The sequence below is a fragment of the Sorex fumeus genome, unplaced genomic scaffold, assembly GCF_029834395.1.
Source record: "Sorex fumeus unplaced genomic scaffold, SorFum_2.1 ptg000047l, whole genome shotgun sequence".
In the NCBI taxonomy this organism is placed as follows: Eukaryota; Metazoa; Chordata; class Mammalia; order Eulipotyphla; family Soricidae; genus Sorex; species Sorex fumeus.
The window spans coordinates 28157892-28183398 of NW_026606104.1; the positions used below are offsets into that span (position 1 = coordinate 28157892).

Consider the following 25507-nt stretch of genomic DNA (forward strand, 5'->3'; position numbering starts at 1 on the left):
AGGTATTATGCTCCCAGAAGAGAACAAAGCAGAGTCTCCTACCCCCGTGCCTGACTGTCATCATGAGGACCCGACAGCTGAAGACCTCCGGGACCCAGCCAAGCCATGCTGAAACCACTATCCACATGCTTGGATGAGCTTCACGCATAAAGGAACTGGCCGAGGAACCCAGGTATGCGGGACCCGGGGTTGAGATCTCCAAGCCTGCATGGTTTAGGACTGGGCCTTCCAGTAGCTAGACAGTTACACCCACCATCTGCCATGTAACCCCAACAATGGCCAGGATCCAGAGATTATGACACCAAGCTCCCAGAAGAGAACAAAGCAGAGTCTCCTACCCCCATGCCTGACTGTCCTCACCAGGGCCCAACAGCTGAAGACCTCCAGGACCCAGCCAAAGCCATGCTGAGACCACTGTTCGCATGCTTGGATGAGTCTCACTCGTAAAGAAACCGGCAGAGGAACCCAGGTGTGCAGGACCCGGGGCTGAGATCTCCAAGCCTGCACGGTTTGGGACTGGGCCTTCCAGTAGCTAGACACTTACACCCACCAACTGCCATGTAATCCCATCAACAGCCAGGATCCAAAGACTATAACACCAAATGCGCGGCTTCTTATTCTCTAATTCTCGCTCTCAAAGGACCTGGCAGGCTACCGAAAGTATCATACCAGCACATATGCCAGAACAGGAACACCTGTAAAGTTTATTTGTGTTTTCAGGCTACCAAGAATACCCCACCAACACGACATAGCCTAGCAAGCTATCCGTGGTGTATTCAATATGCCAAATCCAATAAAAAAAAAATGGATCTCATTCCCCTTACCCTGAGTATGGCAGCATGAGAAGGATGTGGAAGGAGAGGCTGATAAAATCTCAAGGCCGAACTAGACTGCCAAAATGAAGAAAGACAAAAATGACTGTCTGTACTTTCAATGCATGTAGGCTGGCATCTGATGCATCTATCAAGGACCTGATGGTACAAGGGCGAAAGATCAAGTATGATATCATTGGTCTGACCAAGATGAGAAGGCGTTAATCACATCATGCTGTTTTCGACACTGGAGAAGAACTGTTCCTTGGAACATATGACAAAAGAGGCATTGGTGGTGTCAATGTCTTTATCAACACGAATTTAGCCATGAGGATTGATTCATTTGAATGCCTAACAACCCGAATCGGATGATTACACTTGAATAGATGTGGCTCAATGCCAGCAGTTTCTATCTTCGTTGTCTACACACCAACATCCAATTATGGTCAAAGAGAAATTGAAAAGTTCTACATGGAGCTGGAGGAGTTCTATAAAGAAGACCACACCTTCTACAAGACCATTGTGGGTGATTTTAATGCCAAGACAGGACCGAGAAGATCAGCCGAAGTACTCCACATTGGGACCCATGGGCTAGAATGGAATGAACAGGGTGAGAGACTGTCTGAGTTCATCATGTCGACCAAGACCATCCATGGTAACTCACAGTTCCAGAAGGCTGAATCTAAACATTGGACATGGGAGTCTCCCGATGGAGGGTTCCACAACGAAATTGACCACATCATATTCAATCGATGGTCTTGCCTGACTGATGTTGCTGTTATCCCAAAATTCCAAACGGGATCAGACCACCATCTCCTTCATGCAAAATTCTACTTCACAGAGCGGGGAGAAAGGAATTCAAAGTTTAAGAAGAGAATTCCCAGAAAGACCACCAACTGGGAGCTCTTTGGTTCTGTTGCGGCAATATGGGAATATACCGTTGTTGACAACATTGATGAGGAATACGATCGACTGGTTCAGCACCTCTATGATTGTGAGAGGAATGCCAAGAGGGAGATAATCACAAAGAAAACACACCTGTCTTCGAAAACTCTTGAGCTTATTTTCCAACATGGCTTGGCGTATGCTTCAGGCACCTGCAAGGGAACGTCCAAGCTCGCAAAACAGTGCAGAGAAGCGATCAAGGAAGACCTCAAAGACAGAAGAGCAGCAGTGCTGGTAGATGTGGCAGAAGCCCGGAAAAGCATTCACAAAGTCTGCCTGTCCTTTGCCAACTACAAGACCCTCCAACATCCTGATGGATCTATCACATCTTCCAGAAGGGTAATGGAGAAGATTATTCATGACTTCTACTCATATCTCTTTAATAGCCACGTCCACTTTCCCATATACCAAATTCTGCAGGATGGATATATCGTTTCCAGCATTCTCCCTTCCGAAATCTGACACACCACCTCGTTGGTAAAGAAACAAAGAGCACCTGGCCCAGACATACCTGAATACCTGAAGAACCTACCATCAGTACTCATCAATACACTGGCTCGGCTCTTCACACACTACCTGTCTGAATGCAAGGTTCTGTCCCAGTGGAAAGCCAGCAGGACTGTACTACTATATAAGAAGGGAGACATCCACGACATTGGCAACTATCACCCAATCTGCCTATTGTCTGTCATCTACAAACTGTTCACTCAAGTCATCCTGAATAGGATTCGCAGAACACTAGATGAAGGAAAACCATGCGAGCAAGCCGGGTTCTGAAAAGAATTCAGCACCATCAACCATATCCACACAATAACCAAGCTCATTAAGGTTTCTCAGGAGTTCAAGATGCTGCTCTGTCTAATGTTCATTGGTTTAAAGAAGGCCTTTGATTCTGTTGAGACAGAAGCAGTCATCGAAGCCCTAGCCAAACAGGGTGTTCAAACTCAATACATCAGGATCCTCCATGAGCTGTATTACGGCTTCACTACCTGGATCTCACCATCTTACAAAGAAGTGATCATCCATGTCAAAAGATGGGTTCGGCAGGGTGATTCTATTTCACTGAAACTCTTCAATGCCACCCTCGAGAATGTCATGCGATGACTGGAATGGGAAGGAATGGGAGTGAAGATCGCCCCTCTCGGATACTAGTAGTAGAAGTCGGCAACTACACCACTGCTGCTTTGCAAATGACATCGTTCTAATAACACCAAACATCAGCCAAGCGGTACAAATGCTGGCCGACTTCGACCATGAGTGTGGAAAGATCAGATAACAGCTGAATCTCACAAAGACAATGTTCATGAGAAACAGTCTTGTTCCTGACGTTCTATTCACTCTCAATGGAATGACCATCTCCGAATGCAACAGTTATGTGTACCTAGGTCGACAAGTCAACATGATGAATGACCTGGCACCTGAGTTGCTCAGAAGGAAGAGTGGCTTGGAACTTGTTCAGGAGCATCCAAGAAATAACTAAGAGGATGAAAAACCTCCAGCTCCGAGCACATCTCTTTGATTCCACTGTTCTTCCTGCATTAACATATGCCTCAGAGACCTGGGCCCTACGAAAACAGGTTGAGAACATTATTAGCGTCTCTCAAAGAGGAATCAAAAGAGCTATGCTTGCAGTATCACGCTTCACTCAAATGAGAGAAAGAATCCGGAGTTCAGACCTCCATCAACGCTCAAAAATCAGGGACTCTGTCTCGTTTGTCAAGGCATCGAAAATCGGATGGGCTGGACATGTAATGAGATTTATAGACGAGTGCTGGATTAGAACCATTACCAACTGGATTCCATGGGATGCCAAAAGATCTCGTGGATGCCCACCTATGAGATGGTCAGACTACTTCGTCAAGATCCTGAATGATTGGTTTGAGGCTTCTCATGTTCCTAGAACCAGCAGATGCCATTGGGTTATGCTAGCACGCAAGAGGGATGAATGAAGACGTTACTGGCACCCACTCAAGAAAATCAATGAGTAATGGGATATCAAGTGACTACGGTATTATGTACTCAATGGACAATATTTTATTACATTATTTCAGCTTATTTTTTTATCTATAAAGGTTTGCTGATACAATAATGTATTTGCTGATTGAAATCAATTCTGTGATAAGTTGTTTTAGCCTGGAGCTTTTGATATTCTCTACTTCATTTATCACATTTTTATTAAGTTATCTTCCAAATTAAGTCCCAATTTTTCATCATACTTAGTGTCTTTAGAATTTTATGATTTGTAAATCCACATTTTACCTCATATTTTCAATTATTTCTTCACATAACTTCTCTACTTTTTTCTTTCTCTTCTAAAGCTTAAAATAATAATCACAGTCCTCCCATTGTTCATCGATTTGCTTGAGCGGGCCCAGTAATGTCTCCATTGTGACATTTGTTACTGTGTTTGGCATATTGAATACATCACTGGGAGCTTGCCAGGCTCTGCCATGAGGGCGAGATACTCTTGGCAGCTTGCCAGGCTATCCGCGAGAGGTGGAGGAATCGAACTCGGGTCGGCCATGTTGGCTGCGTACAAGGCAAACGCCTTACCGCTGTGCTATCGCTCCAGCCCAAAGCTTAAAATAATCCATTAATATTATCTTATAAGTTCTTTAGGCTCTGTCTACTTTTATAGCTTTTCTCCCCTTTCTCTGCACTTATTTATGTTTAATGATTGTAATTCTGCTAATTTTTGGCTCAGGCTACACAATTGGATTTTTCAATTCCATAGTTTAATTTTTTTGAATTTTCTTTTGATTCTTTCAAGAATATTTTCTTTCCACTGGTATTCTAATTTTGTGTGTATACATTTTTATTTTCTTGAATGCCTTTTCTGTGCTTTACTTTGTTTCCTGAGCATGTTACTTTTTTTTAAGGGCCCTCCCTAAAAATGTTAAGGTAACATGGAACTCACTATACTGGTACCTGGCTTGGTGATATAGACCTTACCTTTCAGGTCCAGCCTTATAATTCTGCCCCACAGTGTTACTCAGGTCCAGCAATGCAATTCTGTTTGGACCCAGAAGTAATTGTGGCTGTCAGATCTACCCTGACCTTTCTCAAAAATCACCAGGGTCACCCATGCTAATGCCTACGGGCTACCATTGCCAAATCCAGTGGTTCTCAGGAAGCTGTGTGGTGCTGAAGATTGATATCAGGGCCTTATGCTTTCATAGCATGTCCTACATCCTTTCATTTTCCTTTCTGAGAATGTCTTTGGAAGTTTAAACAATAGCTGCTTTGTTTATTTATTTTTTTGGTTGCCTTATTTTTTATTCTTTCTTGTTATTTTTTTCCCCTTAATTTTTATTAATGAAACAACATGAGGTGCAGTTGTAGACTTACAAATTTTTGTGCTTGAGTTTCAGTTATACAATTATCAAACACCCATCCCTCCACCAGTGCCCATTCTCCACCACCACTGACCCCAGTATCCCTCCCACCCCCCCACACCCCATGCCTCTGTGGCACGGAATTCCCTTTTGTTCTCTCTCTCCTTTTAGATGCTGTGGTTTGCAAAAGAGGCATTGAGTGGCAGTCATGCTCAGTCTATAGTATACTCTCAGCACGCATCTCCCATCCTGAATCTCCCAACATCCTTTATTTGGTGCTCCCTTCTCTATCTAAGCTGCCTTTTACTCTAGCATGTAAAGCTGGTCTCCAAGACATGGAGTAAACCTCCTGATACTTATCTGGGCTATTCGTGGGTGTTTGTCTCCTATTTTGCTACTTTATATTCCCCATATGAATGCAATCTTTCTATGTCTGTCCCTCTCTTTCTGACTCATTTCACCTAGCATGATACTTTCCATGTAGTACCACTTGTATATAAATTTCATGACTTCATCTTTTCTAACAGCTACATAGTACTCCATTGTGTAGATGTACCAAAGTTTCTTTATAAACAGTAGCTGCTTTAAAGATTTTGCGTAATTTGGTATGTGAGTTTTTGAAAGACAATTTCTTGGGATTTATTTTATTCTTTTGAATATGTCTGGTTACCATATTTCTGTGCATGCCTGTGATTTTTAAAATTGAGCATTTGGAAAATAGCTATCTTGCTTTATCTTGATCTTCTGCCTTGTCGTATGTCCTACATAGAAAGTTAAATATTAAATTCTTATTTCAGTAAGGCTGTGAAGTTTTGCCTTGAAGAAAATCACTGTTTTACAAACCCTAATCCTCAGTATCACCTTAGAATGAAGATTTAAGATATGTTTGCATTTTCTTGATGCAAACGATCAATACAATGCTGTATTGATCATTATATGTGTGGTTTTCACTTTTTGCCAGGTGTTTTTTTAATGTTCTCATTCCCAAGGAATCTATTTCTATTTTATTGTTGAAATTAGATATTCTGCTTATTTCTTTACCCTCATGCCCCACCCTCACTCTGCCTTGTGATTCAATATACCTACACTTCCTCTGCAGTTTTTATGTGCCTTGTTGTCTACCATTGCTTTCTATAGTCTGAAATGTGAACTACATTTCCATTCCTCTTCTGAGTTGTTATTTGAAACATAAACTATTCCTCTGGGACCCAGAAAAATGCTAGCATTCTATAAACAGCTTTGCTCCTTTTATTCCGAGGAAAAGAAACTAAAACTGGGTGACTTTGTTCTGTTTATCTATACCACACTATGCACTATACAGTGGATAGGAAAGTGCAAGTACATCTAACGTAAATTTCATATTGTTTACATTGTGGCTTTTTTTAATTGATATTTGTTTAGTTTAAGTCTTTGACTTATTTACAAAACTCTTATTATTTCAGTCATTCTGTCATTTTTTGGTGTTTATAGAACAGAGAGGATATGAAATTTCCAGACACACCATTTATCTAAATTAGTATTCTTAAATTTATTTATTTATTTTATTTGTAATATTTCTAATATTTGATTTATTTGATTTATAAAATTTATTTTTATTTTCTCTTTCTAGAACTCTTATTTCTTTCCATTGTCATGCTTGAGTATTTTTAAATATATTATCAGATTCATAGAATGCACAAACACTCTGTTCTTGGTTCATATGTGCAGTAATTTCTCAATTCTGAGAAACTTAATACTATGTATATTATTTCTGGTGATTGTTTTCTTCTGTAAAGTATATTCTTCTGTTCCCCCAAGTTTTTGCATTCGTAATTGCTCTTTGCCAAATGAAACTAATTCTTATTTGCTCACTCATATTTAAGAGTAAGTTTCCAAAATTACAACTTATATAAATTATATGTGTTTGGATTATATTGACTTTGAAGTTCCAATGAAAGAAATAAGATGGGGATCTCTAAAGAAAAATCTTTTGATGTTCTTCAAGTGCTGGTGAAAACTGTTATTGTTCTGTTCAAAATGTGCTATAAGTATTATTGTTTCTTGTCCCTAATTTCAGCAAAGCACCTCTTTCCCTTTTTTGGTAGTGCCTGTTTTGCCTGATTTTAGAATCTGTTTGTCTTAAGTCCTCCAGGAACCTCCTCTGTTTATGACATTAAAATAGTTATGCATCCTTGCTTTTAATCCCCAGTCTTTTTAATGGTTTGTTATTCTCTGTGAATAAGCACACATTCTTATTGCCTTTGAAGGGTTTTATTTTTCTTTCAGTTTGATCATGGTGTCCTACTACTATGATCAAATTGAAAGAAAAATAAAACCCTACAGGAGGGATGAAAAAAATACATGTGCTTAAACCTTCTGATCTATTCTATTAAGTTGATCACTTGATCACTTGACTTCCCATTATTCATCGATTTGCTTGAGCAGGCACCAGTAATGTCTCCATTTGTCCCTGTCGCGTGCTAGTGTAGCCGAGTGGTTTTTGTTCCTTTCAGGAACGAGAAAAGCCTTAAACTGATCATTCAGGGTCTTGACGAAGAAGTCTAACCATCTCATAGGTGGGCGGCCACGTGATCTTTTGACGTCCCGTGGAATTCAGTTGGTAATGGCTCTAGTCCAGTGGTCGTTGCTAAATCTCATTACGTGTCCAGCCCATCTGATTTTTGATGACTTGGCAAACGAGACAGCAACCCTGATTCTTGATCGTCGACAGAGGTCAGAACCCCAGACTCTTTCTTTCATTTGAGTGAAACGTGACACTCCAAGCATAGCTGTTTCAATTCCGCTTTGGGAGACCTGAATAGCATTCTCATCCTGTTTGCATAGGGCCCAGGTCTCTGAGGCATATATTAATGCAGGAAGAACAGTGGAATCAAAGAGATGTGCCTGGAGCTGGAGTTTCACCCTCTTAGCTATTTCTTCGATGCTCTTGAAAGCGTTCCAACCCACTCTCTTCCTCCTGCACAACTCAGGTGCCAGGTTGAATTCTCGACCTAGGTACACATAACTGTTGCATTCATAGATGGTCATTCTGTTGAGAGTGGAAGGAGCATCAGGAACAAGCCTGTTTCTCATAAACATTGTCTTCGTAAGATTCAGCTGTAGTCCGACCTTTCCACACTCACGGTCGAATTTGGCCAACATTTGTGCCACTTGGCTAATGTTTGGTGTTATTAGAACAATGTCATTAGCAAAGCGGAGTTGGTATAGTTGCCAACCATCTATCTTCACTCCATTCCTTCCCACTCAAGTCATCGTATGATGTTCTTGAGGGTGGCACTGAATAGTTTCGGTGAAATGGTATCACCCTGCTGAATCCCTCTCTTGACATCAATGATTACTTCTTTGTAGAATGGTGAGATCCGGGTAGTGAATCCATAATACAGCTCACGGAGGATCCTGATGTATTGAGTTTGAACGCCCTGATTGGCTAGGTCTTCGGTGATCACTTCATTCTCAACAGAATCAAAGGCCTTCTTTAAATCAATGAATGTTAGATAGAGCGGCATCTTGAACTCCCGAGAAATCTCAATGAGCTTGCTTATCGTGTGGATATGATCGATGGTGCTGAATCCCTTGCAGAACCCGGCTTGCTCGCATGGTTTTCCCTCATCCAGTGTTCTGCCAATCCTATTCAGGATGACTTGAGTGAACAGCTTGTAGATGACAGACAATAAGCAGATTGGGTGATAGTTGCCAATGTCATGGATGTCTCCCTTCTTGTACAGTAGTACAGTCCTGCTGGTTTTCCATTGGGACGGAAACTTGCATTCAGACAGGTAGCCTGTGAAGAGCCTAGCTATCATATTGATGAGAGCTGATAGCAGGTTTTTCAGTTGTTCAGGTCTGACTTTGTCTGGGCCGGGTGCTATTCGTTTCTTTACTGATGAAATGGCGTGTCAGATTTCAGAAGGGAGAAAATTGGGAACGACATATCCATCCTGTGGAATTTGGTATGTGGGCAGGTGGACATGGCTATCAAAGAGATCTGAGTAGAAGTCATAGATAATCTCCATTGCCCTTCTGGAAGATGTGATAGATCCATCAGGACGTCGGAGGGCAGTCATCTTGGTCTTGTAGTTGGCGAAGGACTGGCGGATATTACGAATGCTTTTCCTGGCTTCTGCCGCTTCTACCAGCACTTCTGTTCTTCTCTCTTTGAGGTCTTCCTTGATTGTATCTCTGCACTGCTTTGCGAGCTCGGACATTCGCTTGCAGTTGCCTGAGGCTTGCACCAAACCATGTTGGCGAATAAGCTCAAGAGTTTTCAAAGACAGGCGTTTTTTTGTGACTATCTCTCTTGGTGTTCCTCGCACAATCATGGAGGTGCTGAACCAGTCGATTGTATTCCTCATCTGTGTTGTCAACAATGGCATCTTCCCATGTTGCAGCAATAGTGCCAAAAAGCTCACAGTTTGTGGCCGTTCTGGGAGATCTCTTCTTAAACTTTGCATTCCTTTCTCCCTGTTCTATGAAGTAGAATTTTGCACTAAGGAGACGGTGAATGAATCAATGTTTATGGCCAAGTTTGTATTGACAAGGACACCGATGCCTGGGATGCCTCTGTTTTCGCATGTTCCAAGGAACAATTATTCTCCTGTGTCAAAAACAGCGTGATGTTATTGGTGCCTTCTTGTCTCAGTCAGACCAGTGATGATCTTTCACGCTTGTACCATCAGGTTCTCGATGGATGCATCTGATGCTAGCATATGTGCATTGAAAGTACAGATGATCATTTTTGTCTTCCTTCGTTTTGGCAGCCTAGTTCAGCATTGAGATTTTATCAGCCTCTCCTTTCTCATCCTTCTCAATGCCGCCATATTGGTGACACCTTCAGGGTCAGGGGAATGAGACCCATTGTAATTACTGGTTTTGGCATATCGAATACACAACAGATAGCTTGCAAGGCTCTGCCGTGCGGGTAGAATACTCTCGGTAGCTTGCCAGGCTCTCCGAGAGGGATAGAGGCTTTTGGGGCAGCCTCTAATAGCCCTTGTAGGTGTTCCCATGGTTCAAACCATTTTTGAACCCTATCAGATATGGTACAGCAATTCTGGAAGATGCATATTAAGTGTCTTATGATGTGTCTTATAATGCGAAGCAGCCGCGCGGTCCGGAAAGTGTCCTGGAGCGTGGCAGCGGCTGTGTAGTGGAGGGAGTGGAGGTCTGCTGGTGAGGTATTTATCTGGTTCCAGCAGAGGTAGGGTGGGTCTTCTGTGCGCAATCCAGTCCCTGGGTCTCTGGCGGTTGGTGGAAGCAGACAGGGCAGGGTAGGGTGGGGTTCCTGATTTTAATCCCTTCATCACCTGTGGTTGGTGGGAGCAAGCAGAGAATCTCTGTCCCCGGGTCCATTGAACCTGGAGTCCAAGGTCTCAGAGTTCCACTTATCTTGTTCTGTGGGGCTTCAGTCGTGCAGGAGTCTCTGTCCGAGCATCCGGAAAGCATCCTGGAGCGTGGCGGCAGCTGGTTGGTGGAGGTACTGTTAAGTTGAAGTTTGAATTTGTGTCTACTTATATTCACTTTTAAATTCTTTCCTTCTATCCTTTCTTTTTTTTCTTTCTGTTTTCTTTCTTTTTTCTTTCTCCTTCCTTCCTTCCTTCCTTCCTTCCTTCCTTCCTTCCTTCCTTCCTTCCTTCCTTCCTTCCTTCCTTCCTGTTTGTTGATTTTTGATTCAGGGGACCATGCCTGGCCATGCTCAGGGATTACTCCTGGCTCTGCACTCAGAAATTACTCCCGACAGTGCTTGGAGGACCATGTAGGATGTTGGGAATGGAATCCGGATCAGCAACATGTAAGGCAAACACTCTACACACTGGACTATTTTTCCATCCCTTACATTTGAACATTTTATGTGACAAAAGGAAAAGAAGGGAAAGTACAGAAAAAAAAAGAGGAGTAGGAAGTTTTGGAGCACTGTTTTTATCTAATAAAGGATTTCTGTAACACTTGGAAAATACCTCGTAAGTCACACAAAATTCTGAGTGTCTTCTCGTCATGCATATACAGCCATAGTTAATAGATCATAAAAATTAATATATGTTAGCTTTCCCAGCACTAGATCATTTCACATTTTAACTTGTAGTTTAATTTGTTATTTTTGTTTACATATGAGATGAGTTTAGAGATTTAAGATATTTTACCCAAGGTCACATAATCCAAGAGTGCCAGAATGGTATTATCATTATTCAAAATGTAGTACTCTTTCTATTTTACCAGGATGTCACTTGTGAACTATAAACATATCACTGTGTATGAGTCACATGCATAAAAGTGTTGTTATATTATTATTTGAGTATAGAAAATCTAGTAAAATCTATCACTCCCTATGTCATTTCTAATATTATGGAACCACCTATTATGCATATAATTTTATTTCCCAAATTAATTGAAGTTTTTTTCCAAGTTGGTTAAAACTTTTTAATATGTAAAACCAATAGTAGGGCTCAGGAGATAGTCTGTGGGCTGGTGTGCATGCTTTGCAAAGCTGTGAGTTTGATCCCCAACACCACATGGTCTCTTGAGCACCATCAGGATGATCCCTGAGCACAGAGCAAGAAGTAACTCCTTAATTACCACTGAATGTGGTTCAAACACTTACAAATTAAAAAGTCATGAATATGGAATGCTATCTTATCTAAAACTGCTAAGATAATTATCATTGTGCAACTTAATTTTCTCATAATTTTTATTTATATTTCAATTATAAATTATGAAGTGTAATTATATTAAACTTAAAAAGTTGCACTCATTGGTATATAGAGATAGTATGAGGTAAGGAATGTGTCTTGTTATGTTCAATTCCTAGTTCCCTGATAACTGGCAGAATAATTCATAAATCATATACTATTTAGTATTGTACTTCTTACTTGGTACCATAAGTCTCCATTCACTTTCTGAAACATTATTTTAAAAATTGGCAAAGCTCTTAAGCTGTTTATCAGATAACAGTAGTAAACAAAGAGCTTTTGTTATTTAATGTCTCATATTACCATGACTATATATTTTATTTTTATCTTGGAGAGTCTCAAGTAGAATTATACACATTATTTGGTACTGTAATCATCAATAGCAGTGTATCTCAGTTTTGAACATGTCCCCGATTAAAATGGAAAACTATGACAACATAAGTTATGTGCTATTCTCACTTTCATCCAACAACCAGTGTAACATAAATTGGTTGCTAAATTAAATTTACAGAAATTAGTTGTCTTATTGCAGTATCAAGCAGTATAATAATTTCAAAGATACAAATTAACAAGAGGGATAAATCAAATGTAGAGATCTGGGACATCAAATTTGCTCTCATATTCTTTCTTCCTTTAAGGAGCTCATGCCTACTACTAAGAAAAATAGAGAAAATCTCTAGTGAGTTTTACTTTCTTTAATTTACACAAACTAAGTTATTAGATAATGAAACATTTTTGTTTTGTATTTTAGCAAGTTGTATATTTTATGAAGTATAACCTCATTGATCATGAACTTAATATAAACAAAAATTTAGCCAAGCACCATGGTACTAAAATCAATGGATATATTATCTTCTTTCTGGACTATGTCATTTATCTACATTTTCTGGAGTTTTATTTGATGTAGGAATTAGACTAGCTCATCCTCCTTTTTTCTTTGTACATTGGCATGTATTTTATAAAGAGAATGTAAATATCATTGTCAAAATGTTTTAGCTCTTTCCTCTCAACTCTCCAGCAAATTTTGAAACTTAGATAATGTCTATTACACTTCAGCTAAAGAGATAATTATTTGAAGATCATTATATCAAAATGCTGTGATCAAGTTTTTTAATCTTCAATTACTTTACCTCCATTACAAAATTTTTGTTGCACTTATGAGACTAAAATAAGAACTTGAAATAAGAAATAAGAGAAATAAAAATAAGAAATAAAAATAAGAAATAAAAGTTGATTTTATGTTTTAAATTGAAACATATTACATCTTCTACCTTAAACATTTTTTAATAATTTATTCAATTTATTTTGTATTTGTGATTTTAATCCACTTTTGATTTAGACAATTTTAATAATTTTTCATTTTGTATTATTTGCTTAAATGGCAGAATTTTAGTGCAGTATATGAAATACAAACTAAATTATTTCAAATATGCAATCAAAGCCTATTGTACATATAAAATTGAAGTTTTCATTTAAATGTATGAAAATATCACAAAAAACTTTTTTATATAATAGTTTAAATTTTATTCAAAATATTAATACCAAGATGAATAAGAAAAGAGAGGATTAAGGTTAAATTCAAGCAAAAGTATAACAACAACAACAAAAATTTTTGAGTAATGTATACCTGGATTCATTTTCAGTTCTAAGTACCAGTGTAATATATGCCATATATTTTCCCATGTTCCTTAGCTTCATATGCAGTTAAATATGAATTATTTTATAAATTCTGTCAACTTGACTATGAGCATAGGTACAACAAAATACTTCAGATGAAAAGCAATTCAAAACATCATTCTCTTCTGCAATGTGGATCTTGGAGGTTTATGTGTATTTTTAGTATATCTGCAAAGTCCGACTGAGACACAATTGTTATTCAATACAAATTTGATATTTGATATTCCAACTATGAGATTTCTGTAGTGATAGAAGTTAAGATTAAGTATGTTTGTAAACAGATATTGGTACAATAACAAAAAATCTTAAGTGTGGTTCAATCTCAGTGATCAAGTGAGAAAACTGATTTCAGAGGTTGGAAGAAATGACAATCTAATTTTATTAATAAAGAAATTTCCTGTGATGATTTGGTAGACACACTATGTCTCTACTAGTGTATTTCTCTAGGGGAAGTAGGTGAATTTTATAACATTCATTCAGTATGTTGGTTGTATTGGAGTGAGTTTTGCAAATTATTCTACTAAAGAAAAGAAAAATAAACAGTAAAGTGTCTGTTTTATTTTAACTCTACATAAAGTATGTAGAGTTAAAAAAATTAGAGCCTTGAATCGGTTGAAATGCTACCTACTTCTAATATTCAAGTATTAATTTATGAAATTAGTAAGGCTTTGATCAAATAACCAAACCTCTTAGTTGAAGATGACTTAGTAGTTTAAATTGAGTGCATGAATTTTCCACTTACTCGTTACTTAATTTTATGTAACTTTTGTTAAATAGTGTTGACTTAGTAAAAATAGCAAACTCTGGAGGCAATTAGATAGAATGGGTAGAAGGGGAGAAAGTTTTTGCGTGTGTATGTATGTGTGTGTGTCTGTGTGTGTGTGTGGAGAGAGAGAGAGAGAGAGAGAGAGAGAGAGAGAGAGAGAGAGAGAGAGAGAGAGAACAGAGAGAAGGCATGATTGTTGGCACATGTAATTGACCTAAGAAAATAGGTCAATAATCTCTAATATTAATCTGTAATATTAGTATAAAGATGTTACCAGAGAATTTTAGTCTAGAATACCTTTAGCCATGAAAGATATAAATCTACTCTTGAGTCCCTAATATTTAGCAAGAAGAGGACTAAGAAAGATTTTGTAAATTGCAAAGTAGATTTTCCCTTCACCTGAGCTATGGCCGGCAGCACTAATGAAAAAAAAAGGATCTCCAGCAGCATCAATGCGTCAGGAACTATTCCCATCATCACCCACAACTGAAGGTAAGAGAAATCCAAGTGAACCAGTGACTCATATGTACCTCTTCTTCCCATTTTTAGTTGCTTATTACATATTTCAACTTTTCATATTTAGTATATAAAGAGATGGGTAGAGCAGAATGCAGATATTTGTATTTTGTTTTTTAACTCTTTAGTCTTTGGACTTCAGACTTCCAGATACCCCAAAGTTGTGGCTGTGCCTTTGGCCAGACCCCAAAAACTTGGGGCAAAGTTTACCAAGAAAGTAAATGACCAAAAATTAGGTATGTGGGAGACACACCCACAAACCACCTCTGGCTCAGCTATATAATTCTAGGCATGGTCTCTCTGGTTCCTGATTGAACTGCTTAATGACTATGATCCCAGAGACTCAGAAACAAAACTCGGAACCCAGCGGCTTTTGGCAGAAATGCGTCCGGTCCCTGCAGTAGGTTACCAGAGCTGGGCCACCCCAGGTGGGAATAGGTTTCATGCCTTGGCCTGTTCAACCTGGAAACCTGGTTGCCGCCATCCTCCAGATGCCACTGGACAGTTTGGGCTTGCAGTGACGAGACATGCAGGGACTCATGGGATGGGGGTGAAGGCGGCCCTTTCCTCCCCATCCCAAAGACACCCCGAGTCGCCTCCCAAGAACGGCCTCTCCTGATCAAGCTGCTTAAACAGCCAATGACCCCAAAGACTCAGAAACAAATCTCGAAACCTAATGGCTTTTGGCATAAATGCATCTGGACCTTGCAGGAGGTTACTGTCGCTGGGCCACCATAGGGGCAAAGGGGTTTTGTCCCTCCGCCTGTTTCCCCTTGGCAGCTCAGTGGCCACCATCTGCCAGAGGCCATTGGACAGTCAGGTTTGGGCCTGCAGTGACGAGACATGCGGTCCCTCAAGGGATGGGGGTGGAGCCCGCCCTTTCCTCCCCACCCCGGTGAGACCCCAGGCCACCACCCATGAACAGCCTCTCTGGTTCCTGATCAAGTTTCTTAATGGCCAATTATCCCAGAGACCAGAAACAAATCTCGGGAGCCAGCAGGTTTTGGTGGAAATCCCTCCAGATTTAATTGTTAAAATTTCAGAATTTCAAAATCGTGAGGCCACTACTACAGCCATACGACATCATATGTTATTCATAACCAGCAATAGAAAACACATTTCCTACTGTTGCCTTTTCAGCAGATCTAAGTGTTGGGGTAAAATCCCAAATAATAATGGTGGGTCTGGTTCAAAATATTGAATGTAATCAAAGTAGAGAGAGAGAGTAATGTGGAAATCATCTGCCCCACAAGTAGGGAGAGGGTGTGGGATGGGGGCATACTGAGGGTTTTAGTGGTGGAGAATGGGCACTGGTGAAGGTATGGGTCTTTTCACTGTATGACCGAGACTTAAACCTGAATGCTTTGTTACTGCTCTCATTGTGATTCAATAAATAAAATTATAAAAAATGAAAAAAAAATTAAGGTGGAGTTCATGCCCAATTCAATCAGCCTAATCAGTGGCTGAATAAATAGCAGTACTCCTACATAAAAAAAAATGGGGGGAGGGGCTGGAGCAATAGCACAAGGGTAGGGCGTTTGCCTTGCACGCGGCCATCCAGGCATCCCATATGGTCCTCTGGGCACCGCCAGGGGTAATTCCTGAGTGCATGACCCAGGAGTAACCCCTGTGCATTTCCAGGTGTGACCCAAAAAGAAAAAAAGTTGGGGATGGGTAGGCTTGATCTACACCTTGTTTTGCTCAGAATTTGCTCCTGACTCTGTACTCAGGTATCACAATCACCCCTGGCGGGCATCAGGGGGGCATGTAGGGTACCGGAATCAAACCCAGATTGGCTACATTCAAAGCTAACACCCTGCCCACTGTGCTCTCTCCTGCACCCAAACACACAAATACACACACACAAACACACACACACACACACACACACACACACACACACACACACACACCATCCTTATTCACTTTTAATTTCCCTTGATCGAAAACCTGAGTCTCCCTAATTCCTAAGTGTGAGCTCAGTCTCCAGGGCCACCTGGGGACCTCATAAGGGCAGCAGCTTTACATTTTCATCCTCATTGAGATTTCCACTGAGGTTAACACTATTGACATGTAGTTTTGCTTCATGATCATGACGACAACGATCACAACCATCCTGTTGTTTGTCGATTGCCTCGAGCAGACCCCAGTAATGTTTTATTCATCCTAGCCCTGAGATTCAAGGCTCTTTCAGGGTTAGGAGAATGAGACCCCTCATTGTTACTGGTATTTGGCATATTGGGTACACCACAGGGAGTTTGCCAGACTCTGCCATGTGGGCAGGTTACATTCGGTAGCCTGCCAGTTTGTCCAAAGTAAGCATGAGATAAAAAGATGATGCGCTGCTGCGAATGCGACCGCGCGCTACCAGGATCTGGGTGTTATAGTCTCTGGGTCTTGGCCGTTGATGGGATTACACTGAGCCAGGGGTCCAGTTGGTGGGTGTGACCCCTGTCTACTGGAATATGGAGGATCTGGGTGGAGGATGCTCAGCCCTGATCCAAGCAGGCTTGGAGATCTCAGCTCCAGAACCCGCATGCCTTTATTCTTCTGCCGGTACCTTCACGCAAGTGGAGAGTGGTCTCAGCATGGTGGTGGCTGGTTCTGGAGGTCTTTGGCTGCTGGAGCCCTGGTCGGGGTGGGGAGGGAAATTCAACCCGCTCCCCTCCAAGGGGTCCCAGCGAGGACAACCAGGTGCGGGGGCAGGAGACTCTGCAATTAACCCACATTTCCCAGAAATCACAGACCTGGAGACTGAAGTGCCTTGACTATCTCAAGGAATGCTCATCCTTGTTACATACTCTCTTAGCAGCAGCACAATGCCCCAACCACTTCCAGAGGTGCTGGGATAGTGGGAAAAAGCTTCTTCTCTGTCCTTTGGATGTGCAAACATAGGCAAGCAAGAATCGCTGGAGTCCCATGTTCTAAGTAAGGAAAGATATTCAGATGTGGCATGTAGAAATATGGCCCAGGCCTTGTTGTTTCCTTGGTGTTTCTGCTGGACATTTATCTTGTGCTCCCCAACCTGAGGTACTCTAGAGTTCTATAATAAATGTAACATTGGACTATATGCATTTTTGCTAACTTCCTGCTTTGCTGTGGCAGTATTGTTTTAATCATGTTCATCTCTTTATTCTCCAAAGAACTTTTCGTGATCATGGCATCATTTGAACATATTTTCTGTATTGTTAGGAAAATCCTATGGAAGTTTTATCCTTGTTCACATGTCCATTCTGCCATGCGTGTTTCTATTTTTGCATCAGTAAAATATAAGCCTAAATGTTAAAAACAAATGGCTTCGGCCACACATGCACCATAGCTGCTGCACTGTCTTCTGATCACTAATGCTTGGCCAGCTGTTCATGTTACAGTTTACACATAAAATTAGAACACTTTTTTTTTAGTAATTTCCCCTATCCATATCAGAACCACTACTCTGGATTTTGTTCTCTGGGTTTTAGTGTTTTATTTTAGACTCAAACTCTTAATATTGACTTCTGGACTCTGATTTTTGTAACCAGGCATCTTACCTTTATCTCTCACCCCCACTTTTTAGACTTGATTCCTAATTAGCTCTAGACTCTTCTACCTTTTGTAATATTAGTATTATCAGTCTCTAGAGAAAATTCTGCCAAGTTGCTTTTTTATTTCTCCTTTCCTAGGTCTGGTTTCTTTATGACCACCTTAACTTCACAAAACCTTCACCATCAGTTTTTTATGTATAAGGATCTAACAGAATTCTCTCTTATATAAATTGAGAATCCTTATAGAGTCAGAAGGAATGTAATTTTAATAAGAAATAATTCAAACATAGAAATCATCTTTCCCTAAGATTAATAATTACAATTTTTAAAATTTTATTTGTTACATGATTCTAAATTTATCAAAAAAGATTGGCAATTTTTTTCTGACCATACTCAGAAATAAGTGCTCAGATGTCATCCCTGGCTCTGTACGTAGGAACCACTTCTTATAGTCGTTAAGGGACGTATGTGATGTTGGGGATCAAACTCAGGTCAACCACATGCAAGGCAAGTGCCTTTCCTGCTGTATTATTGCTCTGATTCCAGATTTATTATTAGTCAGGCAAACTATGATGGCAAATAGACTTGACATATGAGTACAAACATACTCATCATTTATTTATGACTTTAATGATAGACGTACTTGTGTAATTCTGGTGTGAGCACTACTTCTAGAATTCATTTCAGAAGTCATGGCCCATCTTTCCTGTGGATTCACTGTCTTCTAAGTCCTTCTCCTCATCTCTGTGTGCTCAGTCAAAATAAAGAAGATACATAGAAAACACATTTGTTTCTTAATAGTCATATCAGAAATGACACATGTCACTTCTGTCTGTACTCATTTGGAAAGGACTGTCTCATGACTCTATGTTATATACAAATCAGAGACTTTAATTTCTTTGTGTGTTCAATGAAGAGGAAAATATTTTTTGATAGTACCATTACTTTTCACTTAAGAAAAATAAGGTGAAACTGATTGCAGACACTTTTTGCAGATATGAGATAATGGTAACATATAAAAGAAACTATTTGTGAGTACTTTTAGGGAAGATACTGGTAGAGAGACAGTGCAAATTAAATAATTGTGAGAGGTAAGACCACAAAATAAAAGAATTGCTGCATTTTTGTACTAAATGTGATTCAATAGTGATCTTCTCTTAAAAATAACTATGAAGTCACAAAGCGAAAAAAAAATATCAAGGGCTGGGAATATAGTTCAATTGGCCAGAGCACATCGCTAAAACCCAGGTTTAAATTTCTAGCATGGCATGGTCCCCAGGGCATAGCCAGAATAGGCCAACATCATCCCCTCCCCAGCCCAACAAACATAAGAAAGTAAAGTAAAACAAAGAAAATATTTTTAATATATTTATTAACATGGGCTGGAGCAATAGCACAGCACGGAAGGGTGGTTGCCTCACACGCAGCCAACATGGCCCACCCGAGTTCGATTTCTCCGCCCCTCTCGGAGAGCCTGGCAAGCTACCAAGAGTATCTTGCCGCATGGCAAAGCCTAGAAAGCTCCCTGTGACGTATTGGATATGCCAAACACAGTAACAAGTCTCACAATGTTACTGGGCCTGCTCGAGCAAATCGATGAACAGCACGAGGACAGTGACAGTGACAGTGATTTACTAATATGCTATCAAAATTTATTACACTTGGTTTTAGAACAATTGGAACATTAAGTAAATTTCATTTAACACTTACATATTTTATTTTTCTGCTTGTGTTATAGGTCAAAGAAAATTGAAATATGATACAGAGGATGAAAAACTGGATAAAAGTTTTAAGATATCAGTGTTCAAAGTGCCCATACGTACTTTGGATTCAGTGAAGTGTGCCTCAGTAGTGAAAACAAAAGAACAAGATTCTTTACCTGTGTATGGCCAAGCACGGTATGCCTCTCTTCAAAAACCAGTCTGTACCTACAAAGACATTAAGTTAAAGAAGAATATGAAAGAGTTTTTTACAGTGCACAGAGCTGGTATGAGACTCCAATCACTTTGTGATGTTGATAAATATTATTCAGAATTAAAGAATCTGGAAGAATATCATAAAAGAGTATCCGCTCGAAACATGACACGTGCTTCCCAAGAAAAAGCTACACTAAAAGTTAAGGAAATATTAAATGAAAAAATTCATAATGTAAAGAAACACCGTTTAAAAGAAGAGGAGACAATGCAGATGGGTTTTCAGCAATTTCGGCAGAACAGAAACTTATACCTTGGAAGAGTTAAAGAGAGGAGAAATTTGTTTCTGAAAGAAAAAAGGCAAAAGACTGAAGAGCGTTTATTAATTCAGAACTTAAGTAATGAGCGCTCTCGTGTACTCCGAGGAATAATTTATATGGACAGATTGAAGATGAATGAGGAAGTTCAAAATGAGAAGAAAATGATTGTTAAACAAAGACTGGAAACAGAAAGGTTTCAAAGGAATTTAGTCAAACAAATGAAGGAAGTTAGGTAGGTCTGATTCTGATTTAACAGCAGATTTTAGCTCAATTACATGTGACTCTTGCATGTTGCGCATAGAGATATACTGCATGACGCTTGATAACATAAAATGGCATTGTGGGTAGGGCGTTTGCCTTGCATGCAGTCAACCTCGGTTCTATTCCTATGTCCTTCTCAGAGAGCCTGGCAAGCTACCAAGAGTATCCCGCCCACATGGCAGAGCCTGGCAAGCTCCCCGTGGTGTAGTTGATATGCCAAAAAACAGTAACAAGAAGTCTCATAATGGAGACATTACAGGTGCCCGTTTGAACAAATCGATGAACAACCGGAGGAAAGTTCAATGCAGTGCTAAATAGAAACAACAAATGTGAAAATGTTAGACAATCAAATATCTTGTACCTCCCCAACTATTCTAAATATAAATCTATTTCTTTTTTTATTCTTTGTTTTGAAAGAGGCATATCCAGAGGTGTTCATGGCTTACTTCTTGCTCTACACACAGGGATCTCTTCTGGTGATGCAGGAAATTGTATTCAGTACCAAGGATTAAACCAGAGTTAGCTTCATGCTAAACATGTGCCTTACCCCTTAAACTATCTCTCCAGCCCTAAATCTACTATTTGTATCATAAATGCATCATCATTAGACTCTTAATTAGCTTAAAAACCTGAAATTTTGCACCTCAACTCCCTCATTTTCCACAACTAATGTTTTGCCTGTTAGTTTTACTTTATAGGTCTGGCCAACTGGCAGACCAATTCTTCCTTTTTATTCCCACCTCTCTTTTTTCTCATTCATAATTTTGTTATCTACGAATTTACATTACACTTCAACTGAGAATTCCATCTGCATTCTTCATCCTTTCTTAACCCATATCTTTTTTTAAGTCTATAAACTCCACCTGCCTTTTAAAATAAAGTTCACTTCATTTCCTACTTAAGTAAATCAATACCTTGCCGTTGCCTGCAGAATCAAATCGAATCTCCCCTGAATGGCATTTCAGACACTATGGTCTGTTCCAATCTATCTAGACTCAATTCACTAAATTTTCTTCAATAGGCTCTTTGATCTTTCTCTAGCAGCGATCTTTGCTCTAGTCAGACTAAATTATTTACCAACTCCTATCCATATTTGCATCCTTTGTAACTATAAAATAACTTATATTGCTCTTCTTTCCTCAAAGATGCACTCCACCAGGGGCAGCAAACCCAGTATTACCTGTATGTGTATGAATATATGAGCATAAACATATATATATACATATCTATATACACACACCACAACAAAAGACTATATTATTGTGCAAATTGGAATGCTTTTAACGTTCATATTGATAAGATGGCATTGCTTATATTTAGAGGAAAGTGGGTAAAGGTCTGTTTTTCTCCAGGAAGATACATTGCTAGTATCTGAGCATGTCTGAGTAAACTAGATTTTACCTGTGTTTGCACTCATCAAACTGTTTAAATTGTACAACCATGTCAATAGCTTAATAGCCGACTCAACATCATCTCTTCCCAACTGTTTTTCTAGTGTAAATTAGGTCCTTATATTTTAAGATGCTGTCATACACTTTATTTAAATCTCAATTCTAGCAGTTGTCATAGAGGGTCTTAGTTTGTGACATTCTTTATAAGAAAATTTGGTCTATCTTTCCATTCCAGCACCTGCTACTGTAAGCAATTAACCTACTTAAATTTTAGCTAGAAAAATTTATTCAACAATGATTTACTGATGAAAATAGCAAAAATTCTGTAACCACTACAACCCAGTTCCATTTCCTTTGAGCGGTCAATCAATTGAGGGACAACCTGGTAGGTGAGAAAGAGTTTTATTAGCAATAAGCCAGCAAGTTAGAAGATAGACTATGCAAATTTTAGAAAACTATCTTGCCCACAGAGCACAAAAATCTATTCAGATAGGAAAATAAGAAAATTTGTCTCTAAAAATGGACATACCTATTAGACTGGTGGACATCAAGGTGTTAACTAACTTTCTTTGTGGACAGAGGTCTTCTAAGGTATACCTCACTATACATGTAAATCTGTACAAAAATTTTTGGTTAAGAATTATGTTTCAGCTTTGTCTTCCTTTTTCGGGAAGGACAGGATATGGAAATAGTTCTCTACATTATAACTCTCCTGCTCAGAAGAGTTTGCTGGTTTTTAATTTTGAATTCATCTCTTCATTTCCCCTGGGCCAGATTCAAACTCAGTTGTTATTAAATTAGTAATGGCTATATATAAGCCCATTTGAGTCATTTTTTAATAGCCTTTGGAAGGGTGAGAGTTTTTATATATTTTTGCATAATACTTTAGCCATTGGAATGAGAAACTGCACATTTTTTCTAAATGTTTGTATAATGAAGATATATAATTGGAATTATTAAATAGATACAACATATAATTACCCAAGCTATTAAAATAGCTTTACTAGTCATTAGAATGATATTCATCTTAGGGAAAGTGCTTACTTCATGCATAAATAAATTTGTCTTACATGTCATTTTTCTCTCTATGGTTATTGTTATTTCTACTCATGAGTACTTACCTTTGATTCAAATTATTCAGGGGCTTGTACAAAAGCTAGCACTTGGCCAGCCTAAGTCCAGGTTCTATCGCTGGCATCTCAAATGGTCCCCGAGCACTGCCAAGAGTGATCCCTGAGTTTAGAACCAGGAAAACTCCCAAGCATTGCCAGGTGTGTCCCAAAAACAACAACAGAAAGGAAAATTCAAATCGTTTTAATAGAGTTTACTTTCAACTCTCAAAGATTCCTATTATAAATAGGAAAAATCATTTGATCCCAAGAAACTGAACATCTAAGTGAGAAATGTCATCAGACAATAAGACTAAAAGATTTAAATAATAATATATAAATCATCAAGAAAGAAAGTTACATTTTCTACTTAAATGGTAGATAATGATAAAGGTGAGAGTAATCTAGAAACCTTTAAAAGCATTAATAATTTCCATTTCTCCTCTATGTTATCAAATAAAGATAAATGAGATACTTATTTTTTCTTCTAAGAACTTATAGTCCAATGGCAAATATAAGCATATACTTAATTATTATGCAAAGTAAAGTAGATAGGTAAAATTGTTGATTTGAATTTGTAAAATAAAAAGCTGAAGGGAAAGGCGTGAAACCACTGAGCACCTTCTGAGTGCCTATTGCAGAACTTTTTATATATACCCATTTCTTTTATTTTTTAAAATGCTATTTGAAGGAAAATTTGTACTAGAAATGAGCGTTATATAGGAAGAAAGCAATTGCCTCTCTTTAGATATAAACAAATTATCTATTGAAGCACTTGACATAATATGTTTGTAAGCATTAAAATATTTCATATTTTATCCTCTAAAATTTATAAACATTATTTTAAAATTTTTTTCTCTATGAGTATTATAAGGTGAGAAAGTGGAGAGAAAGAGAGAGAGAAGAGTAAAGGAAGAGAAGGAGTGTAGAAGAGAGGAAGAAAGACATTTTGTGAATGATTTTTATAAATTACTTTAATAAAAATAATCTTGACTAAAGAATGAAAGCTTCTGCAATATCAAAATATAAATCTACTGCAGATAAATGTTAGATATATATAATCATCTTCATTTATCATGGTGAATTGAATGTCTGGTCATCATTAATTTGGAAAGGATACAGAGTCAAGTGAGCTTCCTATTAGATTGTAACTGAATTTTCTTCTATTGTAAACTGCTGCAAATATATTATCCTTGAAAGCACACACAAATAAAACAATGTTCTAAGGTATGAACTTTTAGTTTAAATGATTTCACATAAAGATTATCAACATGCAAAATAGAGCTGTGACAAAAAGGTAAATATCCAGAGACCTTAAACGTTTTTCAGTTCTTTTTTCTGCTGGTTGATTCTTTATTAACATTCCCAAAACTTGACATAAAACATTCAAAGAACTCTAATAACTGGTGTAGTCTTTACAAAGAATGTAGCCCCATTACCTTGTTTTAGAATGAAGAAAAATGGGACAGGTGTTGGGGGAGCGGGTAAGGAAAACCATACATCTCTAGCTTAGGAAACTTGATAAAGGAACTACCAAAAATTTTAAGAGTAAACTAAAAAAGGAAATTTGAAATAAAACAATCTTGATATCAGGTAAATGCTAGTATATGAGTTTCTCAAAGTACTCTTGTCCATATTCTGAAAAAAAAATGCTGCTGCTTAGGGTAAGAAGTGCAATATGAAAATTTTAAAGCAGAGAATCCATTCGTATGGAGTATCTGTTATATATTGTCCTCTACCTTTCTTTACTTTGTTTCTCTATGAAGTGGTGTATTGTTTCTTCAAATCTGAATGAGAGTCTGACTGGATAAAGTATTCTTGGTAAGGCATTCATTTCATTGAGTTTTTTCACTATATCCCGTGACTGTCTTCAGACCCAGAGATTTAGTCAGATAAGTCTGCTGTAAATTGTAAGGAAGCTCCTTTGTATATGATTTCCTTCTTGCTGCTTTCAGTATTCTATATCTATGGTTTTTGTCATTCTGATTAGGATGTGTCTAGGAGTATTCTTATTTGGATTTTTTTTTTTTTTTTTTAGCTTGTATTCTTTAGATCCTGCAGTATCCCTGTTCAGGCACTCTTCAGTTCTGGGAACTGATCAGCAAGGATGCTTTTGACAGCTGATACTTCAACAAAGTTGCCCTCCTGACCCTTTGGGACCCTGAGGATTCTTACCTTGTTACTCTTGAATTCATCCCAAAGTTCTCTCATCAGTTTTTCTTTGATTTTGAGGCTTTTTCCCCCATTTTGTTCTG

General features: G+C 38.7%; 1 protein-coding gene across 1 annotated transcript in view; it reads left to right on the plus strand.

Annotated features, from left to right (window-relative positions):
* LRRIQ3 (leucine rich repeats and IQ motif containing 3) overlaps nucleotides 1–25507 on the plus strand; it is an 86794-nt gene that overhangs the window by 58279 nt on the left and 3008 nt on the right. The window contains exon 7 of the mRNA XM_056122904.1: nucleotides 19997–20723. Coding sequence (XP_055978879.1) covers nucleotides 19997–20723 — 727 coding nt within the window. The remainder of the gene's footprint in view (nucleotides 1–19996; nucleotides 20724–25507) is intronic.